The sequence below is a fragment of the Diadema antillarum genome, unplaced genomic scaffold (genome assembly GCF_040938485.1).
Source record: "Diadema antillarum isolate AM-2024a unplaced genomic scaffold, OU_Dant_1.0 seq00000924_RagTag, whole genome shotgun sequence".
NCBI classification, from domain to species: domain Eukaryota; kingdom Metazoa; phylum Echinodermata; class Echinoidea; order Diadematoida; family Diadematidae; genus Diadema; species Diadema antillarum.
The window spans coordinates 247,282-266,355 of record NW_027271775.1 but is presented as its reverse complement, the minus strand read 5'-3'; the positions used below and the strand labels follow the sequence as shown (position 1 = coordinate 266,355).

Here is a 19,074-nt window from a genome sequence, read left to right as displayed (position 1 = left end):
AAAATTCTCTTTCATTGGTGTCCTTTGCTGTTTACATGTTACTGTGTGTTTCAGTTGTAGAATTTTAACAACATTTTTAAATACATCTGTACTAAAATCATGATTGATTCTCAAAGGAGCAACACATTTTCAAGGGATGGTATAATTTTGGTAGCGGTCAGATTCAGATTTTAACTTTTTGGGAGATAATTAGAAACCAATTATAAAACATGAAAGGTAAATGAAATTCTAAAAGAAATTCAAAATTTCTTTGATGAAAATTGAGTATATGAATATAAGAACGACCCAAGTCCATGGAAGACCACTTCGAGTAAACTAAAAAAAACTTCATATCTTTTTTATTTGTCCAATAATATTCTATTTAACTGTGATGGGAAGGCAACATTGTATATACAAATTAGAACATATATTATTATGACAATTAATATTTACATTAATTGTGGAGAGGCCATTTTGTGTGGTGGACTTGGGTCGTTCTTTGATTCATATACATGATATTCTGCTATAGAGATGAGAGAAGGATGAGAGAGGGCGCTATTATATGAATGTAAGAATGACCCAAGTCCTTCATTCTTACATTAATATAAGATTTAACTCATGCATTTCAGGCACTTCCAGGGGTAATTAGGATTTATCATTTATACACAAGATGAGTCCATGCATAAGCTACTATTTCCCATGTCAAACTGAATTTGGCCAAAAATTGGACTTGGGTCGTTCTTATATTCAGGTCTTCAATTGGTTTTGAAATGGCTGAGAAATAAAAAAAACAAAACAAAGTAAAACAAAGTGGTCCTAATAAAAGGTGAGTCCCATCTTTTACTAGGACCTCCTTGTTCTTTATATCTCAGCCAATTCAAAACCAATTTTCAATGAATAAACTTTGAATTCCTCTTAGAATTGTATGCTCTTTCATATTTCATAAGCCACAATTATACCATCCCTTTAAAAGTAAATTTTCTTTGCGTATTTCTTGCTGATTTTGTGCAGATCTAATGAATGAACAAGTTTTATCTGATCTCTCTGAAACATAAGATATGAAGCAATATTCACAGTTGCCAATCTAATGATGAGAAGATGATCATTTGTGCAGAGAGACATTGAACTGAAGAACATCAACAACTGCAAGACAATTCTCTGCCTCTCATGCCTTCAACTAAAAGGACTCACTTTCATTCATTACACTGACTCACTTTTCCTTTCCTTTTCTTTCCTTTCATTTTCTTTTCTTTTCCTTCTCTCTGCACATACAGCTTGTATATTCTTTCATACTTTAAACAATTAATACACTAACATTTCTTCAATGTGGGTGTATAGTGTGCACCCCTCCAAGTTCTCTTTGTTTGTTTGTTTTTTGCTTTGTTTCTTTAACTGTGCTGTGTTGTGTAGATGAAGGAAGAATCTAGTCATCATTGGTAGAAGTGACTATCTTTAAAGGGGTTTCTGTGCACTGTTGATATATGTGCAAAATGTCTTTGTCAAGGTTTGTGAAACTGAAATGAATTATATCTTGTTATATATTCCAGTCAAAGTTCATTATGGTGCAGAAGAGCAAATACCAGTTTTTTTACCTGTATTTTTGGTACTGATGCATGAACACTTCAAAATAAGTCTAAAATAAAGTCTAAAGAAAGCATTGGGCTTCATGTACCATATCCTGTAATATGGGAATAACTAACATGTAACTGAAGTCTTATTCCACTAAGGGCATTTTTCCTATAAGGTCAAATAACTTTCATTTGCTGCCAATAAAAAACAACAACAATAACAAAACAGTAATAAAGGATTACCTGCAGGAATGCAATGTACACTAGTATCAGTTCATAGGGCAAAACCAATTGGTTTTCTCCAGCAAAATCCATCTTCTGATTATTCATTGCTGCAGAAATGTCAGGATAATTAAACAGAGCGACCTATTCTCTTTTGATATTCTTTTTTTCTGTCTCTGGTTCTCTGTCCTACTCAAGGACAGCTCTTCCCTCAAGTACTATCACCATGATTGCCATATCCTAGAGGCAAGAACTGTATTAGTTAGTGAACTGTCAGATTGAGCAAAGCTAATGGTCCTACACAACTTTGTCCCCATGGCCTAATCACTGCTTCCCCCTTCCCAGCAAAATGGTGGCAGTGTCTTCAAAGACAAACTACACTTGCCCTGTCCTGTCACAGCAAATATAACCAATCAAATTAAAACCTGGGACAAGGGAAAACACAGCATTCTTCAGAGTCAATTCAATTACTCTGGCGACAAACGGGTAATCTTTGTCAGATCAAAGTGCCAGAACGCTATTTCCATGTGAACTTTTCTCTTTCCTACACTTCATTTCCACCCATCCTAGGAAAATTATATGCATGAAAATAACTTGCTAGATGCAATTTTTGAAGGCCATGTTAGTTAAGTAGCAACAACAACAACAACAACAACATATGTGAAGGACATAAAGCTGTAACTGACACTCATAGACAAGATGGTTCATCTGTCAAAGTTGTGTCACACCAATGTCTTTTTCCCCCCCTCTGTGTTTGGTCTTTTTGTCTCCGTTATCTTATCAACAAGATTTACTTATTGCACTTACTAAGTATCACTGCATCTGTCTTTTAAATATCGATACTATTAAAAAGGCTTTTCCTAATTTTATGACAGTGATTTTCAATTTTTTTTTAAACCTATCACATCATCATATGCCACTGCCGTAAACTGAAACACATCACCAATTGTGTTGCGTGAATGGAATGTTTCTTCCTTAGAACACTTTTCTGTAGTATGATGATTTGTATTGCAACCAATGGTGATTAGATTTGTGACTTGAAACAGTGCTAGCACGCAGTATGAAAAGATATTGACATTTGTAACAAAACAATTAGTCTAAATGATACATTTTGACCAGGAATCATGGAATGTGACATATGCTGAAAACTTCAGCCTCTTTTTCAGCTATCAGAGTCTATCCTGACACATCCAATGAAAAATAAGACATACAAACAAACACAAAACACAATCCTAGAGTGAGCATTTCTGCCCACAAACAACAAACACTGCCCTCATAACCTCTTCACCACACATGTGGAAGTAGAGTGGTTTGTACCATACTGCATTTGAATACTCAAGGCATGCTATAATGACATGCCAGCTAAATTATCAAAAAGTACACATGATACAGAGCAAGGCTTAGGAACAGCTGCACAAAAATGACAAATAGCTATGAACTTAAAAGTGCTGAAAATACTATAGGGGAAGCGTAAACACTTACAATTTATAAAGCTATTTAAGAGCCTTTATATGTGATGTGAAAATCTGTCACAAGAAATTACAGTCAACATAAAGAGAGACAGTCTTACAAAAGATATGCATCTCATGCAAATTAAAACAATAGAATAAAAATAATCATCATTAATCAAGACAGTTTCAAAAGGCATTTATGGCAAAAGTTCTGAAATCAAATACATCAGATGGCCAATTTAAACTGTATCATATCACATACCAGTAGTAATTAAATCAACAACTTGCATTCAGAGTTTTCTAATGCTTCACAGTGATGTTGATGATTTCATGAAAGATAGAGCTCAATATGTCATTTTTTTTTAAAATAAATACTGTTCTTTTTACAGGTTGAAAAAAAAACCTGTCTTGTTCCAAATGTGTTTAAAAAAATAATAAATCATACTTTGAATTCTCTGGTCAAAGCCAACGCTACAATACAGTAATTTCTGATGAATTCCTCTTTTTGGTTCAAACTGCCAGAATGAAAAGTGAGAATACTGACAAGCAATCTTTGGCCACCTGTCCGAGCCTGTAAAATGAGTACTGTAAGTCTATTAGCTGTATGAAAATCATTCCCTCTTACTGACTGTGCACCTGATGTACATCCTTACAACAATGGGCCATGCAGATAATATACTATAAGAAGTAGATGCATTGGAGAGGAAAGTCTCATGTCAGACTGAGGTATTCATTAAATAGGTCATGGTATACAATCAGAAGGGGGTGGGGGTTGAGGGTAGGAGAACGCGAAACAAAGAGATGGCATTTCGCAGCCTTAAAGGGAATAATGTTTTGATTCTAGTTTAATAATGACTCATATGGACCCTATACAGATTGCTGGTACTGAAGTTTAATTCATTTATCCACTCACATCATCAGTGTGTGTATCCATCTATATCTGTTTGATCTACAGCAACCATGGTCATTCATAACTAAGGTCTGGGGCCCCATTACAAAAACCTTTGCAATCATTTGCTAGTAATAGGAGATATTAACAATCCTCAAATACTCATTCGTCATCAGCCGAATTGGAATGATACGTGGTTGCATTGATTGTGCAATCTATTCATGAGTTTTGTGTCATGAGAAGTCAAGGCCTTACATAGATTTGATAACTTTAATTTGGGCCAGAAGCAATTTGACTGCAGCACATAATCAACTGGGATGCATCCACCTTCTCAACCAATCACAATACATGACCTTTCATTTACATTTCATTACTGCTAAATCACTGCTAAAAATAATGTTATTAAACTTTTCTCCAAAAACTAATTGGAAGATTAAAAAGCACTGACACCTTGTCTTATTACTCTGCCATGGACATTTTCTTTTTGCTGGTGTTGCTTTGTTTGTTTGTTTGTCAAAAGTGTTTTTTACCATCTGTTTTTTCATGTGTGTGTGTGTGTGTGTGTGTGTTTTTCAAGATCCTGCTGACCCTATGACCTTGGTGAAGGACTGCCCTCTCTGACTGCTCCCAGGTTGTGTATTTGACTGTGACTAGCATCACTGTTTTGAGAAAGAAAGTTCAACTTTAGAATTCCAGAACGGTCTGATTTGTGTCTGATTGTCATCAAACGTTTACAATTCTGCTCGTCTGACCAGATTACTTTTATCAGTCAAGCTCAGTTTGGAGGGAATGTATAGATGGATGCCTCAATATCCACACAGGAACAAATCTATCTGAATTAAATCCTATTTTCAGTGAAACAATTATTCTCAATTTTCAGAAATATGCAAAATCAAACACAGAACTGTAGAGGCTTGCTGTACATTTGCAAACAATCCATTCATTGAATACATGGACATACTGTTTTGGATAATTTGTTACAAATTATCAAAAGTACAAAGATAATCTTGTGAGGTAAGTCTATGGTGAAATGCTTTTGTGGCTGCAAACAAGGAATTGGGCTACTACAATCAAATATGAAACTGAAAAAAAAAAAAGAGAGAGAGAAGGGGATGAAGTAGCATGATTAATTGTTGACACATTGATATGTACATGTAAAATCAAATCAACCAACACAGTGACTGTATGAATATATGGCAGGCACCTATAGCTCATCTGCTCTATGATATCAGACATACATGCACATCACTGCAAAGAAACAAATAAATTTCTGATATGTGCAAAGACTGAAATCAGAAGTGAGAGATGATAGCACTGGACCAGTGATGACAGGTGAGGAAGACACGCACACTTAAAAAATATCTGGATGGAGACATTTCACCTTCTGCAAGTTTGAGACTCATTTGGGGATTAAACTCATGCAGCATGCCCAACAATACTTGACGACCTGCCATGGAGGATGATGATGATGATGATGATGTGGTGGTGGTGGTGATGATGTTGGTGATGATGATGTTGATAGTGAAAAAAAGAGGTGCAAGACAAAACAAACACAACAATCAAATGCTAATTGCAGCCGGACCAAAAAAAAAAAATGTTAAAAAAAAAAGGTGAATACATCTACTCTATTATTGTCACAAGATGCTACTTGACAAAGATTCTAAAATATCAACCTGCACATTGGGGATTCCCCTTTGGGGTAGAGATCAGAAATGACAACATCATGTATGAACTTTAGGGTCCTACACCAACACAAGAATTGATGCTACACCCAGTGTCATTGATGTGTTGGCTATCTATTGCTATAAAGCATTTTTCACTCTTAGAGCTCTTGGATGCATGTAACACATTGTTGATTTATGTGTGGAAGATGAGGTAATAAAAGGCTGGCAAAGCTCTTGCTAAGTCAAGAGACGAGATGGTGAACAGTGGCATAAAGATTGTTAAGAAGCTGTACGACAAGGAAGCCAGACAAACATTTAGGCAAATATCAAGGGAGATACTCTAGGACAGAGAAACAGAGAGAGACTGGTAGCTGCAAAATGTTCCAGAAGAATTCAACACATTTTTTAGAATGAAATGAATGATAACGATAGGCACAAAACAAGGCAAACATTCAGAGATACAAGTCTGTCACATGAGCAGTTCAATTATAGTAGATGTGGGGAAGGCAGATTGATAGATTGTAAAGATTCTGTTTTACATGTACTGCACAAGAAATGACAGCTGACTCAGGAAACCAAGTCTGGTTATCATTGAACATTCTTTGATCAGTACATTATACACTTTCTTCTGATGTGCACTTATACTACAGGAGATGATGGCAAAATCAGCAGAGTATAACTGATAGCTATAGCATTAGCAGCATATCCTGAAAATTAACATAATGCAGAGTTCAGCACACATCTGTGTAAGTCCTCTTCCTCTACGTTTGTTTTGTCAAACCCATCGCACCTAGCAATCATATTCCTTCTCTAAATCTTGAACACATTTAGTAAACAGCAGGGCAGAACCTCTACCTATATTTTTGGATTATTGAGCAAATCAGCAAAGATGATTAATAGAGGACATTCCCAACAAATCATACAAAATTAGAATGAACACAATGTATGCACATATGTGCCACAAAATATAAAAAGGAAAAAAAGAATGTTAAGTATTCCACATGCAGTAACATGAAAGTAAATATCATGAAGAAAGATGGATACAAGGAACCTCAAACTGCCAACAAAAACATTAAAGAGGCAAATTGAAATGAAAGATGATAACTTAGAAGGAAAGAGTATGAGAAAGATTTAAAGATATTTGCAATACTCAAAAAGCAGATGAAGAGAGGAAATAGCATGATGGATATCAGCTATGAAAACATGTTAGGAAGAGAGAGAAGAAGGAAGGAGACAGACAGAAAGTATGAAGGGCCATATCTCATTGGCGGAGACATAACTGGGACTGTTGTGACTGATCACTTGCAGTTACTCAAGTGACTCAAGAGACCGAAAAAATAACTTTTCCAGATAAGGTGACAACTAATTTTTTTTTTTTTTAAAGCAGGATTGCCACTGGAACCATCTTCCTCATCTTCTATAGCATCAATTGCTGCCTCAACATCCACAAACTCCTCTGAAGTTGCCACAATTGCTTCATCCTCCTTCTTCTTGTCCTTGCAGCCCCCACTACCCTTGAGTGGTGTGGTGTAGGGACAGTACTACTCTGGAGTTGGAGCTGTCCTCTGGCTACACAAGATGGTGGGGCCTCTTCCAAGGCAGTACAAGGAGCAGCAGCAGCAGCAGGAACAAGTACCAATCAGTGATGAAAACCTTGATAGAAATGTATGTGACTTGGACCAGGAATGCTCAGTCGTGTGGTCTTTTAAGTGGGTCAAGCAGCATTGCGGAGAAGTCACTGCATCCTCACTGTAATGTTTCTTCTGCCTCCAGCACATCATGGAGACGTTGCAGAGATGTCACCGAGACATCAAGGAGACAGCAGGGAGACATGGCTGAGATGTCTCCACAGTCCCAGATAAAATTATCCCAACTGACAGAGATGTTGCAGAGATATTGCGGAGACATCTTGGAGACCTGCTGGAAACGGGAAAAAGTCTCTGATTTTCCTATGACTCCGCAGAGACATGCTAGTCTCCAGGAGACGCTGGAGATACATTGCACAGACGTCTCCACAACCAGTAAAGACTCAAGTCGCCACCTAGCCTCCAAGCCAGTGAGACACCGACTAAAGTAAATACAACAGCAACTGCGCAAAACAGTTTCATATTCTATCTAGAAAGTAGTAAAGGAGAAATGGCAAAGTGAAGATGACAAAAGCGAGAGGTAGAAACACATGACAGAGAGGAAGAGGGTGGGAGAGAGAGAGAGAGAGAGATAAAGAAAAATGATTGTACAGAGGGAAGTGACGTAAGTAGTGGACAAACCTTCCAGTTCATTTTCCAGCTCTGCATCCTCCTGGAGACTGGTATCATCCTCATCCAACTCGGATGTTGGTACAGTGCGTTGCTTGGCAGCAATCTGTGCGTGGAGGGCCTGTTTGGCCTTCTCTACCACATCCTCTGGCTCACCTGGAAGAGGATGTGAGAAGAGTAAGATGTAGCACTCACTGATACATGAATACTGTGTCTCACTATCAATCCATAGTGTATCCATCGTTCAAGGTGTGTACTTGCACAAAATGGGGGTTTTAGCCTTCCACTATGCATCACTTTGACACTAGATCCTGAAAATCAAGTCAATTTTGCTGCAGCATAAACACCAACTTACGAAGCCATTGATCTTGCTTTCTTTGTTGACAGTGCTGATAAAAAGGCAGTGCTGCTGACTTAGCAAACTTAGCAATGAACACATTCTTTTTGATATTCTTTTTCAGATCAATCCCTCTTTCCTTCTCCAACTGTCTGTCACACACACAACATGGCTACATTCACACACACACTCACTACACACAGTGATGCAGTCAGAGGGAAAGTATGGGATACACGTGGGAAAGGTGCCTCTCCATACTGAAGCACATGTACGAGTTAGCAGCTGATGACACTTGATGTGACCACCAGCACAATGCCACCCTCCTGTCAAGTCTCAAAAACTATGATCTCCTGCCCTACAGCAAAATGTTTAGACTGCGCAAAATACACTTTCCAAAATTGGTTTGAAGAACAACCATTCTGTTAAAGAAATTGAATCCCTGTGTATTACATCCTATGGATTTGGTTATCATATTTAGACATCAATGAGGGAAAACAGAAGTGTTTTAGCAAAAATCTGTCTGAAAAGTGGTGAAAAATAAATATCAAAAGTTTGTTCCATTGGATACCATTGCACCTTGACATGTAAAAAAGTAGCAAGAGTTATTTTTTCTTCTTCATTTCCAAGCTACGTGGTGATTACTTGGTGATGTGTCAACACAAACTTTATATCTTTATTATAAATCATTACCGAGCAATATGAATTCATGCTTTCAAGTTTAAGAATAAAAGAAAGATTACCCACACACATCTGGGAGACAAAACTTGATTTTTTTTTTTCTCAGAGGAAGACAAGCATGCATCACTGTCTATTCAAACTGTAATGTCACTGTATGTCTCTGGGTCTGATGATTTTTGACAGAAGTCGCACAAGATCCTTTCACAGGAGAAGCAAAGATGAGAAAGTATAGATTCCTAAAATGATTGAATTTATTTTTTTCCCCCATCTTCTTTTACTTCTGAATATCTTCATAGGTATATATCTAAATTTGGTATAAATTTTCAACAGTAAAAGCTTCCCGAAGCAGTTTTGTTTAAATCATTTTCAGTGGTTCAATGCCATGTTTCTCCCTTTTGCTCGCTGCTTGTCTTTAATTTCAAACACAGCATGCTGTAGATGGGGCTGAAGTGACATGGTCACTTGAAGAGTGAGGAGTCATCAGGTGAACAAACACAGTAGCATTACACTGGCCAAGTTTCCCACATCTATTGCCCTCAAGCTCTTCAAGTGTTACTTGTTATACTTTACTTTTAACTGAATTACAACTGTTTTGACATAACAAGTTAACATCCTTTTGCACAAAATTTACACAAAAGAGATTGTGCAACTTATATGAATTCTCAGTAATTCAAACCCCCGTTACTGCCAATATTATGAGGTGTACCTCATGAATGGTAGGGCAAAATTGCGGCTTTGTTCTTGAATAAAGTGGAAATTTTGATGGCACTATTTCTGTTTTTCTCTAAAGGCCTTCGTCTACTTCTAACTGGCTCACCAGAAACACATCTCTTACAAAATGTATGTATGGTTTATCACATCTTAAGATTTGAAAAGAGCAGAATTTATTTCATATGAGAATTTGAATATACAGAATGCTGATTTCCACCTGAAAATATCAGACCCAGCACACAAATAACCATTGTTCTAAAATTGTGCTGACACTGATCATCCCCCTCCCCCTCCCCCTCCCCCCGCGGGGAAAAAAAGTACCATGTTCTATTGCAGCCTTTAGGGCAGCCTCTGAGTGCGAGGATCCATATGGATTTCGAACCAGACGACGATGACGACGTGTATTGTCCTCCCACATGTCAAGGCGGAAGAACTCTTGAGGCCTGATGAAAGAACAGAAGAGAGATGAAAACTCAAATGACTATAAAATGACTTCAGAATTATGCACCACACCAATCTGGCTATCTTTACATTTTCATATACAAGTACATCAGATACAGCTAGGTACATTTAGAATTGTCGAAGGCATAACACGACATTGTCAGTTGGTATCGACTTGCTATTCTAAAATGCCATATAGAATGTAAGTGAATGATTTCATATTACCAGTCTCCCCACAAACACAAATTATCTTCATCCCATTTTACATAACTGAAAAAGAAATGATGCCAAGGGGGAAGTGTTGCATCTTGCCTCAAAATTCAAATCATGTTGTCCAACACAGATCAAAATAGGCAACTCAGAGCTAGTTCCAGATTAACACAGCCACATAGCTTGGAAGTCATTTTGACACACATTTTGTAGTACTATGTAGGATCAATGAACATGTGTCAATCTAGCACGTCAACTCTTGGATCTTGGATACATTGGGCAAATAAAACTGTACCTTACAAAGTCTATTATGTCATCAATGGTGCACTCAATTCCCATCAGCAGATTACATTTCTGTAACAGTTTGTTCTATATAAGCTCCAAGCTCTGCAAAATGCAGCTGCAAGGCTTGTGACTCTAGTTTCTCAGGCAGTTACACCAGATTCCTGTCAAATTGTGCATCAGGATAAAACTACTATTCCTCACATGTAAGGCAAAGAACAATTTAAATCCCACTTGAGAATAGAGTTCTGCCCACCACCACTGTCTGTGGCACGTCTATGCAGTCAGTTCTCACACAGATGTGAGAAGTTTTAGTGGTGGTGGTGGGGAGGGGTGGGACTGTAGGGAATAGTCTCACCGTTCAGACTTGTTTCCCCAAGCGCCATGCTTGTTGGTAAGGATGTTGAGTGTCTTCTGGATGAGCTGACTGGCCAGGATGTGGTCCCGTCGCTTGGCCGCTGTGATCAGGTGGTCACACATCTTCTCTTCCTCCCGGCAGTCCATGGATGTCTGGGCGCACAGTGACTGACAAAATATACACACATACATCACAGAGACATGAAAGGAAGTCAAATTGATTAACTGACAAGTAAATTGGCTATAGCAGCCAGAGCTCTATGGGTTGTAATAATGGATTGGTGCAAAACAAAATGATGAAAATAACGGTTCTGGTCAATGACTGATCAACTACAACCACTGACGTAATAAACAACACCACTGACAGATATATCGCCACAAGGATGAAATTTGAGAAGTAAAGGATATGAATTTTTCTTTTGTAATTTAGATCACACAAAGAAATCTAGTGAAGATTTGTGTGTATGTCAACGGGAGTCTAGCGAGAATATGATATCATCACCTCCTATTGGCTTCCTGATTGCTAGTACTATCAGTCATTTGAATATGAATGTGAAGAGCTTTAAACTTCCATATTTGAGGGAGGTCCAATTTTGATGAAACCTCTGCCATGCTGTTTGATGGATAATACTACATTTGGGCCACCGTGGACCGATGATGATATTAAAGTACGCTAAATTCTGGAGTCAAACATCAAACACACAGCAGGCAAGACAAAGTTAAAAGGCTCTACTGGCTCAATCCCTTGGACCTCATGGGGCCCATTTGAACCTGTTGAACAACTTCACATTTTCTACTCATCAGAATTATTCCTCCTAAAATGAGTTAAAATCAGATCATGCATGTTGAAGAAGAGAAATATGAAAAAGAGTTAACACATAATATATGACAGACAGCAGGCAGCAGACAAACAGTGATTACAATAGCTTACTGAGTACTTCACTTCATGGGTCAAGTAAGCTGACAAGATTGTATCAAACTTAATTCATGGTCATTTTTTTTCAACCTGACAATCCATACCCTCATCTGCAGTAAACCTGTGAAAGTCTTTATACTTACATTCTGTGGGTGTCGTTTGCATATTCAGAGTCATTTTATTAGGTTAAATAGATGACTAGTAGGAATGGACACTATACAACTAAACAGAAAAATGAAAATGCCAAAAAGTTTTTTATTCACGCCAGGTACTTTCAAACCTTACTGTGCTTTGTTTATTGGCATGCACATCCTGAAAACAAGTGAACAGAAATTACATAATCTTATTCATAAGGCAGCAAAGTTAGAAAACAAAAAAAAACTATCTGTATGTTACTAAACAGCTTAGTCATAATCAAGTCATAATCCTGAGCGGGGGCTAATGTCGATGGCTGTAGCAGTCAATGCCTCACCTCAAACTCGGCGTGTTTCTGAACGTCCTCCGCCCTGTGCCTACTGAGGATGAACTCCGCCTCATTGGCCACACGCAGGAGGTGTTCACGGGTCAGCCCCGAGTAGAGCCTGCCCTCATTGACCAGCTCGATGAAGGCCAGGCCAGCATGCTTCTGGATGGAGTTCTGCCACTCTTGGGAACACAGCATCATCACCAGCTCAATCACTGAGTTGGATGATTTCATCGTTATCAGACCTAATAAGAGAGAGAACCATCATTTAACAAACATGTAAAAAACTCAAAGTATTCTCCGTATGAAAATAAACCTTCACACCTTATTTGTTTTTCCTGTCATCATTAATCCACATTACTACCAGCACTTTGCATCTTTGGGCATTTGAAAACACTGATACACATTTGATTATGTGTACACGTACTATTGTGTATCATACAAATCTCACACAAAGACGGGACTTTAACACCCTCATACTTTTAATGGGTGGCATGATTTAAGCTGAATTGAAGTGAGATGTACAGCAGTAAACTGATTCCATGAACAATTGCAGCTGAATTAACATTCTTGACCTTTTACTTTTCACGCTTTGAAAATACTACAACTTTCCATCACTGCCAGTGGTTCTCTCTGTGTTCAGGTGACTGGAAATTATCTTCTGCACTCAACACAACACACCTCAGCCTTTTTAGGCATTGACTCCAATACTAACAGCAATCTCCCTTCAAAACTTTGGTGGATACCATAAAAAACTGATAAAAATTTCTTTGCTACGGTGACATGAATTTTCTCACAGCTACATATGAAATAGACACGATTCAACCCTGTCAACCAGTGGCATCTATACTGCAGGTTGTCCTGCACCCTGTGAGGAACACACCTTCAATCAGAAGCTCCTGGCCATGACTGCCAAGCAGTGTCTTGGAGAGGAAGGGGGCAAAGTCCAGGAATATCTCCCTCAGGAGGGGCGCAGCTGTCTCCAGGGCCTTAGTCAGACGCTCCTCCACAGTACCCTCTGAAGCCCCACTCGCCAAACGACGCTCTGCCAGGGATGGACCCACGGCCCCATCCCGCATGCTGGAGAGGTCCAAGGGTGGCGGTCGGTAGAGACCTGCCTTCTCCTGGATCTCCTGGGGCAAGGGGGTGGGCGTGGGGCCATCACTGGAGGCAGAAGCAGTGGGGGCATCAGGGACAGGTGCCATGCTGGGGGCAGGGTGATCTGGTAGCTGTTCACCATTCTTGGTTCCTGTCCAGGGCCACGTGTGAAGAGCTCTCTTCTCTGGGTGTGTCAAACAAGGATTGTTACTACCATACTGCCATCCCAACATCTTACAGCACACGTAAAACTTCATTGCACATTTCTGGTTAAAATACAAAAGGCAATGTCTTTCATTGACTCAGTTGGCGAGTAAAGTATTCATAATTTATCATTTATCAGTGATTTTTTTTTCAATGAACTCTTATAATCAGTTTCATCACTAGTGAGATTTAAATGAGAGATGGAGTATAAATACATGAAAGGCTCCACACATTACTCTAAATAGAGTGAATATTATTAAGGTCTGTTTATAAGCTGCCATGTGCTACTAATATTTACAGTGGGCATCTAGGTCTCTGATGCTAAAACTCAAATAAAGTTTGCTTTGGAGAAATAGAATACAACTTTTCACATCAAGTAAATATCAAGACAAGACATTTGTGAGCTTGTCTTAAATTGCAATGTAATCTGGGTGATACAGATGGGCAACCAGGAAACATTGCTCTTGGTACCATTCTGGGGCAGAGCTGAGCACTTCACCTCTGTTGTAGCCATATATTTCAACATAGGGAGAAAATCTCAGAACCTATAACCCATTTTGCTTAAAACTTGCAAATTCAAAAACATCCTGTGCATTTACCTCTTGCTTAAAACCTCGACTTAAAAAGGGTATATTACGTTGTCCCTCTCCATACATACCATGTGCTTTGTTTGACATATACACAAAAGCACACACATTTATTAGCTTTACTATATATTACAGTAATTCCTTGGCAATACACACTGAACAGCGTTGTCAGAATGTGATTGATGAATAAAAGAACATATTTTTTTTCCATAAACTCCAAAGCAATCAAATCTTGCTCTTGGAAGTGACAAAAGGTGGTATGAAGCATGCTATGAATTTAATTTCTTCGCTTGCACTGGAAATACAGGCAATCAACATTACTCTTGGAATAAAAGAGAGAAAAGCATTTTATGTAGTAAGGATTCAGAGTTGATGAATAAGTGACACATGAAAAGTGATACATCAGTGTGTAAACACTGGGACATACAAAGCTCTTTTACATTTTGACAGGTGCAAATAAAAAAAAAATATATTCGAATATAATGCAAGTAGTGCCAAGGAATACAATCAAACTCCAAAAATGTCAGTATTGCACAAACTGATCCATTGGTGAGGGGAGGGGGAGATATATACACGTGTAAAGCTAATAACAAACTCGGAAGGAAAAAGTATTGGTAATACTGCAAGCAACAGTCCAGTTTAAAAGTGGTTTGGTATATTAGGAAACAATCAATGACAGAAAGACAAAGGAGGTTCAAATAAATTCTAACATAATTCAATGGGGAACCATTTACTTGGTGTTTGGGTTTGCAAATCAAAATACTGTATTTGTCTTTTGTAATACATGAGAGCTACATATTGTAACTATTTTCCAACAAATGTAAAACAACACAAAAAGTAATGCAATTGTGTTTATATGCAGAACTATACCAGTGGTATCAAAATAATTACAATGTCATAAACATAAATGAGTTGACAATCTGGATTTTTTTTTTTAAAGATAGTTTCCATTCTTTGCACATGTAATTTTGTTTCATTTAATAGCATATATGAACAACCAGCCCAAGTAACGATTCAAATAGTTACATGGTGGACAAATTAACTTATTTTTGCTGTTTCATGCAGATGACAAAATTCTTTAGGAGCATAACTTTTCTATAAGTTAAAAGCATTGTTTGTTTGTTTGTTTGTTTGCTGGGTTTTTTGTGTGTGTATATGCAGAACTATAACCGTGGCATCAAACAATAAACATAAATGGCATGGGCATATTTTTTCTATAGCTTATGTAACTCCTTGAAATACCACTCTTCATTTTCTGACGATAAATTTCAAACTAGTGGCTATCTTAAAAATGAAAGACAAAGGAAAGTCAAGCAAGGGTGGGGGGTCCACAAACCTGGCTTGCATGCACTCACCATCCGACTCACCAACTTTCTCTGATGCCATGGAGGAGATAGAGGAGATAGCTTGAGGCCCCTTGGATGGGACTGCACTGGCTGCCTCGCTGTCCATGGAGACTCCTGCCTCTATGTCACTAGAGCTGGCCTTACCCTCCACCTTGTTATTCATCCCCACGATAGGGGAGGCAGTGTCCGTGTCCTTGGTGGGTGGGGTTGGGGCCTTGGTCTCCTCCTCCTCATCATCATCATCCTCCTCAGCCAGGGAGCCATTCTCCAGGGAGACCTCTTGCATCTCCTCCACATCCTTGCCTGACACTTCTCCATCACTACCGGCCATCGGGATGATGTCATCTGGAGATACTGTCTTCTTGTCGTCAAGGCAACTCTTGATGTCTTCAGAGTCTCTCTTCTTGTCGCTCTCCTCATCATGTACCTCTTTCTCCTGTGGAAAATGATACAAATCCTCAAAGAGATTTCGCCTTCACATACACCTCTCTACACTTTGATTCCCCTTTTTCAAGGGAACACAGAGGTGAATTTGAAAAAAAATCAAATATAAATCTTCACAAATGACTAACAGAAATACACATTTTCATTCAGATAAAGGAATGAAAATCAGAGTAACATTTTCTATCATTTTTTTTTTCAGTTTTCCCTTCTATCCTTTTTTTCTCACAATCCACTATTTGATATCTCCTTCATCAAGATCCAAATATCACAGTGACTTTGCATTAGAGGAATAAAGGAGTTAGGTATGTAGAGACTGCAACTCCTTTCATAAAAAACCCCCATCATTTTGAATGTGACTTCATCCTCATCCCTTCTGCATCCACTAACTCACCTTGTCCGTCTTCTCCTCACCAGCTGTGCTGCCATCTTGGGAGGGTGGGTCGGATGGACTGACCTCTGACATCTTGTTGTCTTCTTGCTCCATAGCGCCCTCTTTCTCTGCTGGGACCCTCCTGGCATCCTTGTTGTCTCCAGGTAACTCTGTTTCTAGCAAAGGAACAATACAGACACTTGTATGATACACAACTCGACTCTGAGTCCAGGGTCCTGTTGCTACAAACTGGACTTGCGATTAATTAGTTTTGATAATACCCAATTCCATACAGATTTGATGAACTTTGATATCGATTATGTTCAGCCTGATTGTGCTGCATCCAACATTGGCTTAGTTTAATGCTTAAGGAGTAAAGTAGCATGGCAGTCTTCCTTGATAATCAACCCAAGCTATTTATAAGTGCTTACTGAAAAAAATAATCAATGGCTGTATCAAAGGATGCAAACTGTTAACTTGAGTCCTTTTAGCAACACACTTGCATCTAAATGCAAAGTTTCTAGCAAAGGGGCCCAGTTCATCTCTTTTTCACTGAAAAGCCTAATATCTTTAAATGCTTGCATGAATGTCTCATTTTAGAGTTCATTTTTGTATAATTCACTTCGTAGGAGTTGATGTGAACTTTGTCCTTTACCTATGTTTAAATGAAAATGAGCCAAGCATATACTTAAATACAATTTCATTTGTGATTTGCCTCATCTTTGAAATATATTATGTAAGGGTTTCATATTACAAATCATTTGGAAAAGAATGATTTCACCTATTCATCATTGTATAAACATGTACAAGTGACATTTCTGGGCCATTCAGTGACATATTTTCTTTCATTTTATTTTTCAATTAGATCAGATATGGTTCATAAAATCACACTTCCTTAAAATCACAAGCTCCTAAAGATACAATGTATGTGCATTATGCCACTTCGGAGAAGATTGCATTCAAGAACATCTAGTCAAACACCTATCATCTACTATGGCCATAAGTAGCCCCACCTGGCTGGGTAACACATACAATATCTCTGAAGACACCACAACACCTATCAATTTCTGTTTAAAAAAGTTTAAATAACAAACTTTTGTCTGGTTCTGCACAAGCAGTAACAACACTTTGCAGACAGAATTACAGCGAGGGTATGAGAATTTAACAATTTATTTGAGAAATTCAAAAGAATGACAACTTTCTACTGACTTTCTTTTGTGAAAAACACTTTTTTTTTTGTAAGACTGAGAGTCATGTGACCAGGGATCTGTGTAACTGTCAGGTGGTGTGTCTCTGTGACTGACCTTTTCCTGCATCAGTGGAAGCTGACTCCAGTTTGGTTCTCTCCTGCTTGACTCCAGGATCACCAGACGCTGCTCCCACTGGTTCCTTCCTGGCCTCCACAGGTTTCCGATGAACACCATCTCCTCCTCCTCCTACCCCTGGGGCCTGGGATGCAGTGGGAGCCACCTGCTGTGGGGCATCTCTGGCTCCCTCCACTGCAGATGGTCTGACTGGCAATGTGGGTGTGGCCCTGTTGTCCATCTGTGGACAGCAAGGAGAATGGTGCTATTAGATTGATGTCCTCATGACTAACCTCTTCTTGCATCAGTAAATACTGACTTCAGTTTGGCTGTTAGAGGTGATATCTTCACTCACATAAAGACTTGGCTTTTTAATTTTTGTACAGTCTACTCATTTGGATAACAGTACACAGCATTTAATTCACTTTCATTACAAAAACATTCAATTCACAAATAAGATCCTTTCATCTTTAATGGAACTAAAAGTTGCCTATAACACTAACAGAATATAATACAGCAAAAAAGAACACTTAAATAATATTCCAGAATTCTCATTGCTCACTAAGATACTAGGCTAAGCTGGTCATAAACTCTTACACATGTCTCTCTGATATCAAAAAGCACCTTCAAATGAAATGGTGAAAATATGGAGAAATTGAGAGGGGGCTTCCACCAACAACATAAATACAACCCTAAATGGCACTGGTAATGACAAAATACTTGGACAATTTGCCACCATGTCTATAGAGATTCCAGATTGCCTTCACACTTGGCAATTGAATTGCGAGTGTAAAATAAAATGGCTGTCTGACCTCTTGCTCAATGTCCTGGGCAGACGACACCTGTGAGCGCTGGATGGAATTCTGTCTGGAGAGAGCTGGTGAGTTGTCCGAGTCCAGGATGTCTCGGTATCGGGCCACCATGAGGACTGAGATGAAGTAGACAATGGCCAGGGCCAGGAACTGGGCCTGCTTGCTCTCCTCCTTGGTGGCATGGAAACAGAGGTAGATGAAAGTCATCACTTATACATCTCTCATCACATCAAAACATTATTGGATAACACACTGAGAGAAAGACAAAATTTCATTACATTTACACATCAAAAAAGTGAGATTCAAAAGAGCCAATCAGGAAGATACTTGTGTGTTACAAGCATCTCAGTAGGCAAAAATAATTCAAAAATCAGGGAGGGCTTTACTTTCTCTATGCATGACATGTTGTCTATGTTTTCAGGGAGAATCTAAAGTTATATGCCTTCATACAAGTGACAGAGAGCCACAACACAACCTAAGCTACAT

At 38.6% G+C, this 19,074-nt stretch overlaps 1 protein-coding gene across 8 annotated transcripts in view; it reads right to left on the bottom strand.

Annotated features, from left to right (window-relative positions):
* LOC139741368 (neurobeachin-like) overlaps positions 1-19,074 on the bottom strand; it is a 238,455-nt gene that overhangs the window by 5,956 nt on the left and 213,425 nt on the right. For 7 of the 8 annotated variants that reach the window (XM_071651947.1, XM_071651950.1, XM_071651951.1 and 4 more), the window contains 9 exons: positions 18,589-18,759; positions 17,777-18,017; positions 16,494-16,648; positions 15,668-16,094; positions 13,307-13,705; positions 12,433-12,668; positions 11,046-11,212; positions 10,076-10,197; positions 8,041-8,184 (listed from right to left, as the gene is read on the bottom strand). In XM_071651947.1, the coding sequence (XP_071508048.1) occupies positions 8,041-8,184; positions 10,076-10,197; positions 11,046-11,212; positions 12,433-12,668; positions 13,307-13,705; positions 15,668-16,094; positions 16,494-16,648; positions 17,777-18,017; positions 18,589-18,759 (2,062 nt within the window). The remainder of the gene's footprint in view (positions 1-8,040; positions 8,185-10,075; positions 10,198-11,045; positions 11,213-12,432; positions 12,669-13,306; positions 13,706-15,667; positions 16,095-16,493; positions 16,649-17,776; positions 18,018-18,588; positions 18,760-19,074) is intronic. The other variant, XM_071651948.1, reaches the window with a different exon arrangement.